The sequence below is a fragment of the Phyllostomus hastatus genome, unplaced genomic scaffold, assembly GCF_019186645.2.
Source record: "Phyllostomus hastatus isolate PE091 unplaced genomic scaffold, TTU_PhHast_1.1 phas_contig_80, whole genome shotgun sequence".
In the NCBI taxonomy this organism is placed as follows: Eukaryota; Metazoa; Chordata; class Mammalia; order Chiroptera; family Phyllostomidae; genus Phyllostomus; species Phyllostomus hastatus.
The window spans coordinates 20,476,696-20,494,277 of NW_025333960.1; the positions used below are offsets into that span (position 1 = coordinate 20,476,696).

Below are 17,582 nucleotides of genomic sequence, written 5' to 3' on the forward strand. Positions count from 1 at the left end.
CCTGCAGGACATTCAGGTACAGAAAGCTGGCAGGAGACTGTCAGGTGTCTCTGAGTGGGCCTTGCATGGTGTCTCCCGCTTGATGGGGGAGACTCCACTAAATATGCTATACTTAAATTTCCCCATTTTGTGCAAGCCCCCAGATTAGGTAGAATAAGACATGGATTCTGCCTTGCCAAGCCCAGTAACAGAGAAGGCAACAGAGCTTTGTGTCCTATGACTTTGGGTCGGACGCCCTGGGTTTGTATCAGGTGTTATCACTTACTAGGCATGTGACCTTGAGTGATTTAACCTCCCTGTGGGCCTATTTCCTGCAACATAAATGAGAATGTATAATAGTACTATCCCATGGTGCTGTGAGGATTAAATGAGGTAAGAAACATAGAACACATAAAAAAGTGCCTGGCACATGATAAGCACGCAATAAATATTAGCTATTATTATTATTCACATTAATAAACTAAGTGAAAGGGACAAAACCTGCAACATGGTGTAGCAGAAATGTTTCTGCTGCAGAGACAGGGAGGTCTTTTTGGAGGAGGTTATGCATGAACTGGGTCTGGAGTATGGGTTTAATTCAGACAAGTGAATGTTGTTGCTGCAGGAGCAGAAATCCAAAGTGGGGAGGCGGGGTGTGGGCAGAACTCGCAGGTAAAAGACGTTTTTGTGCACATTCTGTGTGATCATCACAAGTCTTCATACCATCTCTTTCATCCACAGTACACCCCTTTGGGAGCAGAATAAAATGCCAACTTTACAGGTCGGGAACTTGAGGCTCAGAGAAGTTAAGAAAGACTTGTCCTGTCAGTGAATAGTAGATTCAGAATTGAAGCTTAGGGCTGTAGAATCCCAAAGCATGTGCTCTTCACCTTCACATGCTCTTCCCATGTAGCATCTGCAGGCTTAAGAAACTTGGTGAACAGGGCAAATCTGGTGGAGAAAAGAGACTGGGGGAGGTAAGCTTAGAATCACACTCGAAGCAAATCAGTGTATCTTGGGTGGCCTGATCTAATTTTGACATTTTTCTGTAATTAACATGAAGCCATTAAAAGGAATGCTTTTGTGACAGAGCTTCAGATCCTCAACTGCAGTCGGGTCCAGAACTGGCTCTGGTTTTAAGCAATTCACTTAACTTTCGAGTGATCAAACATCTCCATTCAGCAATGTGCAAGCATAGAATGTTTTAAGAAACTGATTTGCATTCTGAGCATCTTATCTAGGAATGGGGTTGGGGAGGAAAACCTGGTCTTGAAGGAATCTGAATCTGTTGGGAAGCCTTCAGCTGCTAGCTCCAGAAAACCCACTGCAAAATGGTTTAACCAGTAAGGGGGCTACCCCGGTGTCACATTAATGGACACAGGAGGGCTTGAGGCGTGGCACGTCAGGACTGGGCCCTGCTCCCGCATGGCCATCTGGGCTCTGTCCTGCACAGCTGAGGGTGACATAACCTTACGTGGCAATGCCCAGCCAGAAGCACTGATCTGCCTGGGAAAGGCATGGACAGGTCATTGAAATCTGGGTTTTGCAGTGGAGAAAAGCAGGGGAGGGCTGGCGAGTCTTCATTTCTTCCAACAGTTTTTCTAGTCACATCTGATACTTATTATGGTTGTTTTGTGCATTAAAACTCAGTCCTGTTCATAAGTCCAAAGCATTGTCGAGCTCAGACTTCTGTGCTTGGGTCAAGTTTGATGAAAGTGAGGACAGATTGTGAGCCCCCACAGTTTTGGTACCCTGCTCTCCTGATCCTCTCCCTGCCCCCATGCTAAAGCCCGAGTGAGTGGCCCAGGGGAGGTGGCAGGTTGGCAGTTCCACATCCCACTGGCTGCCTGTTTAGGCCTTGGTGCTGCTGACCAAATGCTGGCTCTCAGGGGACACTGTGGTTCCAATGAAGCCCCAAAATGGAGAGGGGCTCTGGACATGGCTGGTTCCAAGTGCAGTGCTCTCAGGAAAGAGAGCAGACTTCTGTAGGTCAGGCATGACACCCTTCCTTCCCAAGGATGAATTCATCTATATTGAATTCCTCTCTTAGGATCCAAGGTAAAAACTGCTAAGCACTTAGCAAGATAAGTGTTCTTCATTCTTCCCTGTGACAATTAGCAGCCCTAATTTTGTGCTTCTTTCCCACACAGCCAATGCAGGACACACCAGCGGCCTCCCCAAGGAGCATGCAGCTGTGGCAGAATGCTCAGTCTTGCCCATCACCTCCCTGGACCCATGCCAGTCATGGAGCCCTCAGGTTTGGGGACAGTCCCACCAGCCACTTGATATTCATGCTTCCCCAGGAGTTGCTAAAACCAAGGTATTATTTAGTTTTCCTGCCCCCACACCAACTCAGAACCTAACTCTATAATTTTACTCCAGGTCAGGCTAGCTGGCATGAAACTCTACACCTGTCACTGATGATGGTGGCACCGCCACTTTCGTGAAAGAGGTGCCGGCCTGCACAGGACACGCAGCGTGGTTGCTGGAGCGGGCTCCCGCCCGGCAGCTGGAAGGCACACGTGACGCATGGCTCCGGGGCTGGAACAGTCGGCTCGGCTCTGCTTTAGAACTGACAGTGTTCTAAAAATAAGGCTGATAATTCTTTCCAAAGCTGCTATTTATTTCCATGACAAACCACCTTTCTTCTCCTGCATTCCATAATCAGAGGAAAATCGTTCTTTTCAGTAGACTCTCTGCCAGATAGATCATTTTTATAGGATACATTTGGACTTTTTGTGCTAACAAGTTGCATCTCTTTTGGGGAAGAAGGAAGGAGCACAGATATTAATTCTGTCAGAAAAATAGAAAAACAAGGTTTGTCATTTTCATGTGATTTGAAAGAGGCCAAAATAAAAATGTGCCAAAAACTCCTTTATGACTTACCTGTAGGAGCAGAATTTCCCTGGGGTCCAAGAGACCTGGCTTTCAGTCCCTGCTCAGCCCCTTGCTGGCTGTGTGAGCCTGGGCCATATGCCACTTCCTCTAGGCTGGAGATGTCAGGATGGGGTTAGATGTGCAGGAGATTCATTGTTCCTGCGGAAGATAAAGGGGGAGGGGGCAGGAGGTAGGAGCTGGCAAGGAGAGCCTTTAGCTGAGATAGGGGCCTGCCACTGGTGAGAGGAGAGGGGAGGGGAGGGGTGGGTGGGAAGGGCCTCAGACTACAGTGCGGCTCCTGCCACTGCCTTTTTTGGGTGTTAATCAGTTAGTCTTTTCTGAAAGTTGCTCTAAGGAATAATTCTGGAGAGCAAATGTCAAGTCTACTAACCAAGCCCACATATGTAAAGTACTTAAATTCTGTAGCAAGTTCTGTCCTCCCTTAAACTGCCTAACTCTCGTTTTTCCAAACCTCCGTGCTAATGCAGGTACACCACAAGAAATATTGAGCAGTGTCACCATCTGGTTGGTTTAATTTAACAAATATAGATTTTAAAAAACCATGAAGAACATTACCCTTAAGGAGACTTGCTAATTGAAGAATTAAAGTGCATCTCATTGTTTGCTCAGCCTCACAGAATTAAAAAGCAAAGAGAAGTTAATGTGATTTTCTTCCTTCTGCTTCCTTATTCTGCCTCCAAATTTTCTATATACCATTTAATTCAATTTAGTAACTAATACTTAAGTGCCTACTGAGTGCTAGGCACTGGGGATGAAGCTTTAAGCAGGGTGGACCCGGTTCCTGCCCTCTGTCGGGTGTGCACTTAGACATGGACCACGAGGAATGGGTGCTGGCAGCCTGTTAACACCTGTATCTCCCACCATGCCTTCCTACTGTGCCTTGGGCACCTGTTGCAGTGCACCTGTGCTCCATAAACTGCTCAAGGAGTGAGACATCCATTACTGCATTCTCTGTCTCCACCACAGTGCCTTATACATACTACACTTATACATACTACACACTCATTAAATGTTTGTTAAATGAATGAATAAATAAGTGGATGGATGGATAGACAAATGAATGTGAGCTTTCATTGAAAGTAAAGCCTGTTTAGCCAGCTGTATATATGATACGTAACCACCATGCAAATGAATATTAACTTTGCTTCTCTGCTTTTACTGTATGATGCTTGCTTAATTCCTGTTTTATCAGAAGTGGAGTATTAAGGTCCGAGAAACAAAGGTGGGTGGGTGAAGGTAGAACTCCACCCCTGTGCCTCAGTGTTAAATGTATCTTACAGAAAGAAAATGCTTACCCGATGCTTAAATCAAATCCTTGTTATTCAAATTATCCCCCAACTCCTCCTTACACCTTCTCCTTGTATGGGTACAAAATGGAACGCCTGTTCACAGGGTGTAAAGAGTACGTGAGGGGGAGCTGCTTAGTGAGATAAGCTGCTCACAAAGACACACTGCACGGTTTCACTCGCAGCGGGTGCCGGGAGCAGTGAAGTTCAGGGACAGGATATGGAATGGTGGTTGCCAGGGGCCAGGGGATGAGGAAGAACAGAGTTGTTGTTTAATGGGTACAGCATTTCAGTTTTGCAAAATGCAAGGAGTTCTGGAAATGGGCTGTACAATGGTGTGAGTGTACTTAACACTCTGAACTGAACACTTTAAAATGGTTAAGATGGTAAGTTTTATGTTATGCGTATTTTAGCATACTTTTTTAAACCTCACCTTAGAATATGTTTCTAGAGAGAGAGAAAAGGGGAGAGAAAGAGAGAAAGAAACATTAATTGGTTGCCTCCCATACATGTCTTGAGCAGGGATCAAACCCACAACCTAGGAAGTGCCCTGACCAGAAATAGAGCTCACAACCTTTTGGTGTAAAGGACGACACTCCAACCAACTGAGCCACCTGTCCAGTGCTACTGTAATTTTTTTAATGTTGTTTTTTTTTTTTTAAGTCAGGCATCTTCCTCCTTGCCATGTGCTGGGACTTACCCTATTACCTAAGCTTGGTGTGGAACTTCCACATTATTCCCTGACTCAGCGAGGAACTTATACAACACAGCTTTTAACAGCTGCCTATAATGACTTTTTAGAGTTCCCAGAGCCCTGGCCAGGTTGCTCAGCTGGGGCATCATCCCCTACACCAAAAGGTTGTGGGTTCGATTGGCAGTCGGGGCGCGTACACGTAGGTTTCGGGTTCCATCCCCAGTTGAGGCACGTATGGGAGGCAGCCGATCAATGTGTCTCTCTCACATCAATGTTTCTCTCTCCCTTCCTTTCTCTCTCCTTCTCTCTCTAAAATCAATAAACATATCCTCAGGTGAGGATTTTTAAAAAGTTCCTCGATAGGTCATTTAATTAGCACATGCCTGTTTATTTAAATAATGGGGGTTGGGTGTTTGCCCCTCACCCTCTCTCCCAGCTTTGAAGATTTTAAAACACTAAAAACTTCTATTTTCCTTCCTTGCCTGTTGCTGTCTTTCCCCCGCAGGCCACAGTTTGCTGTGGACATGAAGACGACATCCTCCAGAGGGCTTGTGTTTTACACGGGCACCAAGAACTCCTTTCTGGCTCTTTATCTCTCAAAGGGACGGCTGGTCCTTGCTTTGGGAGTAGAAGAGAAAAAGCTGAGGCTCAAAAGCAAAAAGAAGTGCAACGACGGGAAGTGGCACACGGTGAGTGCTGGGGCGGCGCTGGAACCTCAGCGCTGGAGACCGCTGCGCATGCCGTGCCTGGAAGCCATCTTCAATGCCAAGATGGCTTTCCTCACTGTTCCTTCAGTCCCCTCCGTGTCTCTCTGGGGTGTCTCACTCACCTTGCCTGCTCCCACCCCAGCCTCCTGGACCATTTCTCTCTTTCAGAACAATTTCCAGGTCTCCAGTCCCCTCTGTGAGCTTTCCCCATAGCACAAGTAGAAAGACCCACATCTTGTGCTGGTTGGGTGGCTAGGTTAATTGAAGCATCGTCCCGTGCACCAAAAGGCTGTGGGTTTGATTCCTGGTCAAGGCACATACCTAGGTTGTAGGTGTGATCCCTGGTCAGGTTTTGAATGAGAGACAGCTGATATATATATCTCTCTCCACCCCCCTCTCTTGAATCCTTAAATCAATAAATGTATCCTTGGACAAGGATAAAAAAAAAACAAGCCACATCTCTAGCATCTTAGCTCTTACCTTCAGACATCCCAGATTTAAAGAAGTACAGTTTAAAGCAAGAAGGGACCTGCATTTTTTTTCTGATAAGGGAACTAAAACTCAGAAAACTTAAGTCATTTGACAGGTTGTACTCAGTTAACAAGTATTTAATGAGTTGCCATCCTGGAGCATATAAACAACACCTCCACCCGCTATAATGTCAGGTGCTGGTAAGTGCTTTGAGAAAATAGTAAAGCAAACTAAGGAAGTAACTGAGTAGAGAGACTATTTTACATAGGGTAGTGAAAAAAGGCCTCCTCTGGGATATGACAGCCACATGAAGTTATAGGGAGGGTGTTTCAGGCAGAGGGAACAGCAGGTGCAAAGACCCTGAGGTAGGAGTTAGCTAAGCAAACAGAGAAGAAAGGATAAGAAATGGGATTCAAAAGCAAGGCAGGGGCCACATAATGTAAGCTTTGAAGACCAGGGTAAGGATTTTAAGTTTTATTCTGAGTGTCTCTGAAGCTTTTGAAGAGTCTAAAACCAAAAAAAAAATGGAGCATTGCATGAACAGATTTACATTTTCAAAACTCTCCTTAGCTGAAGAGACTTAAAAAGGGTAAAAGTAGAGGTAGGTAGACCAGATGGATGCTAGCGCCTTTGCTTTGAGAGACTGTGGTGGAGATAGAAGTGGACCATCCATGTAGATTGCATGTAGAGTGTGAGAGAAAGAAGAGGCAATATTGAGTCCTGAAATTAATTAGAACCAGCAATTGGGTCAATGGTGAAACTTTTGCTGAGATGAAAAAGATGGGGAGGACGTGGACGTGGCCGGGGAAGGAGCAGTGTAGAGCTGGGTCAAAGCCAGAGTTCCGGTGTGAGCATCCTCAAGCCGAGCTGCCTGTCAGACATGTGGGGAGAGGGTAGGGGCCAGAGGTGGCAGCTGAGTGTATAAACTGGGGAGCCATTAATGAACAGTCGCATAGCCACCAGGTCCACCATGGAGCCCAGATATCTTGACTTTTAGCAGAGAGTTTACAACACTTGTTCGTCTTGTTGACAGAGAAGTAGCCACTGGCCCCTTCCTCTAGGAGCCCCGCTCAAGGGAGCATGTGACTCCCCACCCCGCTCCTAGGTCTGCACAAGCTACTGCTCCCCTTAGTTACATGGGTGTATGTAACTAAGTTCTGTTCTGTTATGTTCTGTTAGTTCCTCAATTGTTTATGTTTTTTATAAGTTTTCAGATTAACTATATCTTTATTAGTTTACTTTTGAGCAACCTTGGGTCTTTTTTTTTGTCCTGCTCACATGTTTGGCTTACTTGTTTAATATCTAATATAACACTACAAAATGATGATGATGACAATGATGATGATGATAACAACCCTAGAGAGAAAAAGCTCTGATTTTTAAAAGCTACTTGAAGAAACATAAAAACACTTTTTAAAAATTTCCCATGACAGCAGCAATTGTCAAAGGCAAAAATGTGATTAACTTATTGTCCTTACTCTTAAGGTGGCCTTCGGGCAAGATGGAGAGAAGTGGCGCTTTGTTGTAGATGGTCTGAGGGCCTGGGAGGCGAGTTGGCCTGGAAATTCCACCTTCAGCCTCAGCACACCAATTTACCTGGGATCGTCTCCTTCAGGGAAACCGAAGGTGAGTGGTTATGCTTCAGAGCCATGGATAAATAATTCAGTTTATAACATAATCATTATAATTATACAAGGTATTCAGGACTATCAAAATACTCTAAATGATTTTTAAAATAATCTAATTAATGTCCATATACCCTCCCCATTCCCAGCCTTTCATTTTAAAGGTGCAGCTTAAGACACGGGCAGGCCCTGAAGGAGTGAGCCCTGGGCTTCCCTGTGGCTTTAGAGATGTGGCTCTCTTAGATTCTCATTCTAGGGAATGCAGAAACGTAGGTTTTACATTGTAGATGGGGATTTTGGGTTAAGATAATATTTTTCAGACTTTAGCAGGTTATGCCACCTTCACCATCTTTGCCATACTCAGTGAGACATTCATTTAATAGTTTGCTCTCAATGAACCCACTGTTTAACTTGAATTTGTTTCTAAAGGATCTCCTTTTCTCTTTCCTAAATGGAAACCCACTATTCTTAACCATAAATAGTAGGTAACCACCAAAATAAACATGTGAAAATCAAAGTATTTAAAAAGTCTGGCTAGACAGTGTTGCCCGCACTCCCTTCATGTAGAGAAAAAGCAGCCTGACAAGTGATCAGGAGGCGTTTAAAACATATTTGCACAAAACAGAAATTTGTTCCTTGCCCTGAATATGTGTTTTAATATTATTTGGTGTCTAAAATAAAATTATATTAAGAACAAAACTGGGGGAACTTTGGGCTAAGGGAAAGTCACAAGCCCATTTGTTTCCCAAGAAGGAGGGGTATGTCCCTGGATCTTTCAAGTTCAATGGCACTGATGGACCCACAGATCTAAGGTTGAGCTCTGCAGTGCCCTCTCCCCACGCTGCCAGAGCACCAGTTGCACCTAGTTTGCTTGGGGAAGCTGTACCCACCCTCAGTTCTCTCAGATTTGCTTTTTTCCCTGACAGAGTTGACTAAGATGGTTCTGTCAGCAGCTCAGGCCTAGGAACTGCCCTCTACCTAAATGCGTGGCCAGGTGCTCAGCCCCTCTTGCCCCTTTCTCCATGGGTGGTGGCCCATTCTGGTGCGATGTTTGCTTGCAGTGGTGGAGGAAGGGCCAAGACGCAAATGTGGGCCTGGGAATGGGCATAATTAAAGCAGGTCGTTTCCGCCAGCGTGGATTCTGTGCGTTCAGGCTGACCTTGCCTAGGCCAGGATGTCCCCACAGGGCTCAGCCTGGCCCCCTTGAGTTTTGCACTGGGGTTCGGGTCAAAGCCCCAGCAAGTCATAAAGTATTGGTTTTATTTATTATATATAATAATATTTATATCATAAATAATATATAACACAATAGATTATATAACACATATATATGTACAACATATTAATTGCTAAGGAGGATACTCAGCATTACTGTTTGCTTTTCTGAAGCCTCTGTACCTATTTCCCTCTCAGAAACCACAGGGCGGGGCAGCTGATGGAGGGCACAATCCGGGTATTCTTTTGACCTGGATACCTCACACCGGGCACCCTGATATCTGGGACAATCTGTAGAACCCCATTTATAACATTCTTACAAGCCAAGGTCCTTTTTGCAGCCTTCCTTCACCCTGAAAGATTATCACTGGGTCACCGTCCTCCAAATCCTACTGAAGGGCAGGCTACATGCAACCCAACCGGTGTGCCGCCAAGCCGGCGTGCCGCCGGACACCAAAGCCTGCAGCCCCAGCCTCTAGACCTGTGGGGGTGTCCGGCCTATGGCGCGACACGAAATCCTAAATTTACTTAAAATGTTGAGTGTTTTTGTGATTATGTGTCATGATGTATTTAACGTGTGGCCCAAGACAACTCCTCTTCTTCCAGTGTGACGGAGAGACACCGAAAGGTTGGACACCCCTGTGAGTCTCAGTGTCAGGCGATGGCCTGTCTTGGAGAGTCAGAGCTGGGTCTGAGCTACAGGCTCATTAGTATTGTACACGATGGAAAATCTGAAGAGACTAAAAATTTCACAGGAAGCCCAATCATTACTTTATCGTCGACACTGGCACCACATGCCGCTCCAATATTTCCTTATTCTCTTAAAATGATCACACCTTGCATCTGTCATGCAGGCTTCCAGGGTCCTAAAGGCATTGATTCTAGAAGGGAGTTTAGGGATTTAATTCAGTGACTCTTCACCTTTTTTTGAGAATTTTATGAAAGCTACAGTCCCACTCCCCAGGAAAACGCATGTGCAGAGGATATCTGGTGCATGATTTCAGGGAGCCCAGGACTCAGAAGCGCATCCCTAGGACCCGGGGGAGAGTTGCTGTTTCAGGCCCACCTGCGTGTCGGGCAGGCTGGGCTTCACGCAAACCCACCAATGCTGCACACTGTGTCTCATTTTAATTCCAGTGCATTCAAGGAGCCCAGTGGTGTACAGAACCTTTTTATACTTTACCATTTTGGGAATGTTTTGGCCTCTTTCTTCAGTCAGCTGCCCTGCATTAAGCAACCACATGAGCACATGAAACCCTAAGAAGTGGTCTGTACCTGCAAAGAGAGGGTGAGATCTGTGACATGTGAGGTGGAACTTCCCCTGTTGTGGCTCCATCTGCGTGGCCCAGAGTCAGGGCACCCACCTGTCCTTGTTCCAGCACTCGCAGACAACCTCCACCAGCCTGCTCTCTGCACACATAGCACCTTCAAACTCTGACAGCCCACCAAGATGTCTGGTATCCAGGTTGTTCTTGGTACTGTGCACAGGGAGCCAAGTGGAAGGCAAGCCCACATGACCCTTTGAAACAGAGGGAATGAATCCCCAACCTTCTGCCTTTAGCAGACAACTGCCCCTGCCCTTAACCTTGGCATCTGAAAGTTGCGGGTAATGAAGTTTGTTCTCTCTTCTGCATTGTTGCAGAGTCTTCCCCGAAAGAACTTTGTGGGATGCCTAAGGAACTTTCAGTTGGATTCAAAACCACTAGACACCCCCTCTGAAAGCTTTGGGGTGTCTCCCTGCTTGACTGACTCTTTGGAGAAAGGCATTTATTTCTCCCAAGAAGAGGGTCACATCAAACTAGGTAAGAAGCAGTTTGGAAGAATTTATGTCTTTGAGTCTGAAGAACTCCATCCTTTTTCTTGACTTATGATGTTTTAACTGTTCATTTTTTTCTTTTGAAGCTAACTCCGTGTTGTTGGGGCCAGAATTTAAGCTCCTTTTCAGCATTCGTCCAAGAAGTCTTACTGGAATGCTAATACATGTCGGCAGTCAACCCGGGAGGCACCTATGTGTTTACATGGAGGCAGGGAAGGTGCGTAGCAGCGTGATGATGTGGAAGAGCGTGCAAATTTACATTAGAAGCAGGTTCCACTTCTGGAGACCACACTAGGGGAAGTAATGATAGTGAATCCAAGCTTGTATTTAAGAGACCTGACTTTAGGGCTGACTCACCCCTTCCCTTTAGCAACTAATGTGACCATATCATAATTTCTGTTCTTCATCTTTAAAAGTAGGAAAACTCAAGCTGGGCTGAATTCCAGCTGCACCACTTAGCAGTATGACCTTAGGGAAGTTACTTTACCTCTTTCAGACTCGATTTCTTTATCTTTAGAGTGTAGATAATAATGCTTGTATCTTAGGGCATCTATCAGGAGAATAGAAGCTGCCATATACTCCATAAGTGGTCATTTTTCTCTTCCGCCCCTCCCCCTTGTCTCATCTCTACTTTTATTCCTAAGGGCAGTGCCAGAATTCATGGCACACCTTTTCTCACCAGATGTTTACACCATGTCACACCTGTGCCCATGCCCTGTCCACTGAATCTGTTTCAGATTCCCTTCGTCCTCTCTGCACAGCTTACCGGGCCCCCGGTCCTGCAGCCACACTGGCCACCAGGTCTCCACTGGCTTCCTTTGCAGTTCACCGATTCCTTCTCCGGGGTCTGTTTCTGCGGCTCCATCCATCCCATTGCTCACAGGCCCCATCAATATCTTATTTTCATGACCCACTTATATTGCTTTTCTCTTCACAAAAATCTCTTTAAAACCAAATTTTTCTAGGAAGCCTCTCTTAATTAAGGCCTCAAGGCAAAGATCAATAATGTGCAATTTTCTTCCACCTGCATCCTTCCACACTTTATAAATGTGAGGGGAAAACACCCAGAAGAAAATAAAATCATCCAAACTCCTAGAAGAACACTTTATTAAAAAAAAGTTGCAGCATTTAAGTCTGAGCAGGCCTCTGAGCAGCCGGAGAAGCGAGCAGCTATCTGCTTGCCAGGGGTTGGGAGAAGGCTGGCTTTTTGGGGAGGAGGGAGGTTGGGGACAGTCTCCAGTGAGAGCTTCTGGAGGGGAAATAATCACAGAAGTTGAAATCAAGGCCTGATGACCTCCATAACAGAAGTCACATTGTTTAGCTAGAAAGTTCCCTGAGAATAGGCTGCACTGTCTAGCTACATGCACATTAAATATAAATTACTTATCAACACTTAGTCCTCTCATTTCATTCACCTTCATTTGGCGCTTGGGGAATCCTGGCCCAGAGAATGAGAATGCGAGATTTTACACAGTAACACGTTGAGTGCCTGACCCCTGACACATGACTTGTGCCAATCCAGTTAGTTTGTAGGATTCTGTGAATTCCAACCCTTCTATAAATCATGCATTGATGGCCTTATTTTAATGGGCTGGCCCTAGCAGCAGTATGTAGGCCTCAGCCAGCATTTTTGCCTTCCAAATTTTACATGTCCTTCTAAACCAAGCCACTGTCACATCTAATGACTAAGGAGATCTTCCATGCTAATCAGTAACCTCCAAGTAGGACCTGACAGGGGTGGAGTTCCGATGCAGAAGGAAGAGCTTATTGCCTTTAGCACCAACTTCAGAAAGAACTCTAAGTGTGCAGCTTGCTTGCTTTGAAGGATGCAGCAGAAGGATTCCTGCAAAGTCCTGGACCCCATGTGATCACTCGGTGTAGGCGGGGGGACTTGTACCTAAAGTGCTCTTGGGCTGTTGGGGTGGAAGGGTTGGGGAGGGAAGAGGCCAGAGGCAGTTGGCTCCACCTGTCTTTCTGAAGGAAATTGGAAAATGCAATGTGTGTTGCAGGTCATGGCCTCCGTGGACAGTGAGGCGGGTGGCATCTTGACATCGGTCACACCAAAGCAGTCTCTGTGTGATGGACAGTGGCATTCAGTGTCAGGTATGACGTCTGGTAGCCTCTTCACTGAAACAATCTCCCTGTTCATCTGACTTGAATGTCCCAAACGCTGCCTGCGTTCATGAATCCATTAGTGTCTGACCAAGGTCAGCCCACCAGATTAAAACTATAAACCAAAATTAATTTTAGAGTATAATAAAGAATAAAAAAGCTTTTATTGAGCAAAAGGAGCTGCAGCCCAGGAGACATAAATTCAGGTAGCAACCTAAATTGTGTTCCACTGAGACAAAGGGGAAGCAATCTTTTATAATGAAAGTTCCCAACTTTATGCAAATGATGTCTGTAAATTTTGCAGTTCTGATTGGTCAATACAGACGCAAATGAGGATACAATTTGTATAGATCTGATTGGGTAAGGCAGATCTTAGTCCATCGGTCAACAGATGAAACCTGTCGTGTTGACTCAAACGACGCAAACAATCAGGACATACGGGGTGTCCAACCTGTGGCCTAGGATGGCTAGGAATGTGACCCAACACAAAATTGTAAACTTACTTAAAACATTATGTGATTTTTTGTGTGTGTGATTATGTGTCCCAGTGTATTTAACGTATGGCCCAGAGAAGCCAAGAAGCTGGACCCCTCTGCTTGCACAGGAAGCTGAGAGTTCAGTCCAAGGTTCTTCCCAGTATGCAGAGTATGCGAGGAGCCCCGTCAGCAGATGGCCTCTAGGCTCTTATTAGTCATAAACTTTGGGCCCTTGGTTGACCATGAGGAGTCCATGTCAGCAAATAAATTCCTTCTTAGGCTGCACATCAAATGACTCTTTCTTCTCAGGGTCCACAATATGGTGAGGACATGTCCCTTCTCACCCCCACCATGTTTATGTAATTTCTGGGTGCTGCCTCCAGTTCTCCACAACATACTGACATTTTTGTTTTTTGAGCCCACAAAACTGATAAGCTGTGTTTGTTTTTAAGGTAGTATTACGCTGTGATTTAGATTTTGAGTCTGAAGTCAAAAAGAACAGAGGTCAAATCTCAATTTCAGGCCTTTCCTGTGGGACCTTGAGCAAGCTACTACTTAATTGCTTTTCATAGTCTGTTTCCTCATCTGTGCAATGGAGATAAAAAGAGTATATACTTCCCAGGGTTGTGGAAACTAAATGGAATAGTGTACGTAAAGTGCTTAGCAATGTCCAATATGTAGTAAGTGCTCAGTAAATATTTGCTCTTACTACTGTTGAAGTTCAGTGTTGGGTTTTTTTAAATACCCATTTAATATGAATGCAAACGATTGAGACAAACCACTGGACAGAGCACAGGTGTAGCCTTTCTCTGGGGCTGCTATCTGCAGTTTTTTGAAGAATTTGTGGGCACAAGTTTGGAGATATATTAACCTATACTGGCTAAAATATCTTTGTAAAAAACTAGCCTTTTCTTGCCTAATTTGAAAGCTAACGACTTTGCTGTCAGTGAAGACTATTAACATGGGCGGAATTACTTAGAGGCACAAAAGCGACTGTCTTTGGAGTTAGTTTCCTGAAGTCAGTGTCCTCTTGGGAAGAAGCTGAGATCACGTGACATAAGCATGGCTTCTGGTGACAGGAGACCAGGGCCTGACAGGAGACCCTGGACAGGAGACCAGGAGACCATACAATTTATGACCAAGCCGTCTTGTCAAGCTCCTTAATGCCTGAGAGTCAGTCTCTCATGTGGGAAGTAGGAGTGATAATACCTATCTCATAAAGTTTAAGGATTAAATTCTGTAATAAATGTGGGAGCACCTAAACACCACCTGGTGTGGAGAAATGAACTGAATGTATGTCTGGTTGACTGAATTCCTGAGAACAGTGCCCCACCGGTCCGACAGGAATGAGTTCAAAGAAGCCAGTGGTTGCACACTAGTGTAGGCATTGAACAGTGGGCAGGGCTCTCCTCAGGCACCACCTGACCAGCTTGCTTCCCCTGCAGTCACCATAAAGCAACACATCCTGCAGCTGGAGCTGGATGCAGACAATAACTACACGGCTGGACAGCTCCCCTTCCCACCTGCCAGCACTCAGGAGCCACTGTACATAGGAGGTGTCCCAGGTAACTCTCGTCATGACTTCCATGCCATGTTGTCCCTTGTCAGTTCTTAACATTTCCAGTTTAACCCAAAGAATATGCTACCCCAGCTGTGGGTCATCAGGAGAGCCACCGTTGACTGTACGGTGGGAATGCTGAGGCCCTTTGCTCCAGCACATGGGGACACCCAGTTGCAGCAATGGGCACATTTCATGGCAGCCCAGGCCACATTGCTGCTGCTTCCTCCTGTCCCACGTCTATAATTTACAAGCCTCTCTTAACCAAGAAGCCTGATACCAGCAAAGAATGAGGAAGGGGGCTGAGAAGCTGGCCTCTCCTCTCCAGGCATTAAGTTTTCCTGGTGAGTTATTAAGATTCGTGGGGCCAGAGTGGGACAGTCAGGTAGGTTGAGATGAGACAAGTTCAGGACTGGAATTTTGCCTGAAAAGAGTCTTGTCAATCTTCATCGTTTAGTGTCCCTCCAAATAGTTCAATCATTAATTTCACAGGTCTTCCATGACCCATAAAAAGCACTTGCATTCAGAGTTATTATCTACTGATTTGGGCTGTGGAATCTCCTTCTTTGAAGAATTTGAACAATTGCCTTGTGCTGATTTATCGCAGTGGGTGGGGTGTTGGGTACCTGTTTAAAGGGAGGAAATGACTGGGTCAGCTGACACTCTGGGTCCCTTTAACTCTAGTTTTTAAATTGGGAGCACTCATTTGACAGTATGAATTATGAATACCTCTCCTTTTGCTCTTTCAGCCAATTTGAAGACCCTGAAGCTCCCTGTCTGGAAATCATTTTTCGGCTGCCTAAAGAATATTCAAGTCAACCACATCCCCATCCCTGTCACTGAAGCTGTGGAAGTTCAGGGGACTGTGAATCTGAATGGCTGTCCCAACCACTGACTCAAACCAGTTATACAGTGAGGAAATTCACCTTGAAAGGCACTGATTCCCAACACACCTCCCTCTCCCTGCTCAAGGTCATTCTTGACTTAAGACACCATGAGGGTGGATTTAATAGCAAATCCAGTTTTGAACTTTGACCACCCATAACCATCATTTTGGCATTCATTGCAACATCTGTGTTTTATATAAAAATCCCATTTCTTGACAATGAACAAATTGTTATATGCTTTTGGTAATATTATTTTTCACTAAAAATGAAATGTCTTTTAAAGAACATTATTTTCCACTGGTTAAAAATAAATATCTTTTAAAGCACTTTAAAAATACAAAAATTTTATATCTGTTAAGGGGTTATAATTTATGAGGTTAAATTAATGCAGTGTACTCTTTAATTTATGATGTTTTATTAACATAAAGCCAGTGACTTGATGGTCTTTGTTAATCATGATAATTCTTCGGCACCTGTTCAATGTACATGTGCCCCCTGCAACACAGTTTTCTACGAATAACTATTGAGCATATACTGGTAGGTAGTGTGTGTGCTTGGTGTTGGGTCTATAGTCAGGTATAAGAAGTAATTCCTGCCCTGAAGGCATATGCAGTCCAAGTTGGGAAACACATAATATTCATAAAATAGCAAATAAACCAATCTAATAAACCTATAATCCACTTGGCTTCCCACGTACAATCTGCTATCAGTCAACTCTCGCTTGATGACCAATTCCCTAAGAGCTAAAACTATCTAGTAGGGAAGCTGAGATGGATATACATACTATAATTAAAGCTCTGTATGGCAAGCTAACAGTAGTCAATGGGAAAGATGAATCACTGCTAGTTTTATCTACAAAATAATGAACCATGTTCTAGGCTAATATTATTACCCAGCACTACTCTCCCTAATAAAGAAGACTGCAAGTACTCATAGTCTGTATCTTCTACACAGCGTTTGCTCATCAGGAGGAAATAACACATAATTCTGAAATTTGGACATCATAGTGTCAGGGGGTGTTCTTACAGCTCTGTGCCCACCACTTCTGAGGCTGAGCCATCTTCCCTTCAACTCAGTGCTCTTTTATGGCCCCCACACTGCAGTCTTTGGGTCTGCTTTCTGACATACATGTCTGTGTGAACATGAATGTTCCCCTGGGGAAGTTGCAGGTCCCCATCACAGGGGCTGTTCAGCAGAGGGTAGCTGGTGGACTTTAGAGAGCTATGCTGGGTCGTGTATGACCTTGAGTCATGCATTTTCAGAAAACACTGATTTGCAAGTGAAAATTTCACCAGGTGATTACCACTCAGACACTAAGTCTGCACAAAGAGCATCTATTTCACCTGTCTCTGGCAGGTCTGCACTAAACAGGTGATTCTCTCTTTTGGGTTCCTGGTGTTGCCTTAACTGAATCTACAAAGTTATTCATTAGTGCTGATTATTTATCAGCACTTTCCAGATTCACTATAAAGGGGCAAATAACTCTTCACTAATACCATGGTTTTCCCGTCACTTTGTAGTTTGAGAAACAGCTGTCTGTCTGCCTCTGCTGACTGTAATCTCAGCCACCAGAAGGCAGAAGAGAGTGTCACAGATGGAATTACAGTTGGGGAAAGAGAAAGCCCTCACCATAGTTCTTCTCAGATTGCAAACGTGTGTTCTCTGAAAGGAATGTTTACAGCTCCTCTACGGAACTAGCATGGGGATTATTTGTAAACTGTCAAGTGCATACAAATATTACCACTGGTACCCTCTGTGCCGACCTTGGGGTGACAGTCTATGGAGGGGCTGTGAGCTCTCTGGGGGCCGACTGGCCAGGTCATGACATGTCCACCGTTGGTTTCCTTTTGGTCCAGAG

General features: G+C 45.0%; 1 protein-coding gene across 2 annotated transcripts in view; it reads left to right on the forward strand.

Annotated features, from left to right (window-relative positions):
- The window catches only part of LAMA3 (laminin subunit alpha 3), a 248,937-nt gene extending 232,594 nt beyond the window's left edge, over positions 1-16,343 (forward strand). For both annotated transcript variants that reach the window (XM_045849829.1, XM_045849830.1), the window contains 8 exons: positions 2,130-2,299; positions 5,363-5,546; positions 7,521-7,661; positions 10,518-10,677; positions 10,778-10,908; positions 12,701-12,794; positions 14,725-14,844; positions 15,587-16,343. In XM_045849829.1, coding sequence (XP_045705785.1) covers positions 2,130-2,299; positions 5,363-5,546; positions 7,521-7,661; positions 10,518-10,677; positions 10,778-10,908; positions 12,701-12,794; positions 14,725-14,844; positions 15,587-15,732 — 1,146 coding nt within the window. In that variant the 3' untranslated portion in view covers positions 15,733-16,343. The remainder of the gene's footprint in view (positions 1-2,129; positions 2,300-5,362; positions 5,547-7,520; positions 7,662-10,517; positions 10,678-10,777; positions 10,909-12,700; positions 12,795-14,724; positions 14,845-15,586) is intronic.
- Positions 16,344-17,582: the final 1,239 nt, after the last annotated feature.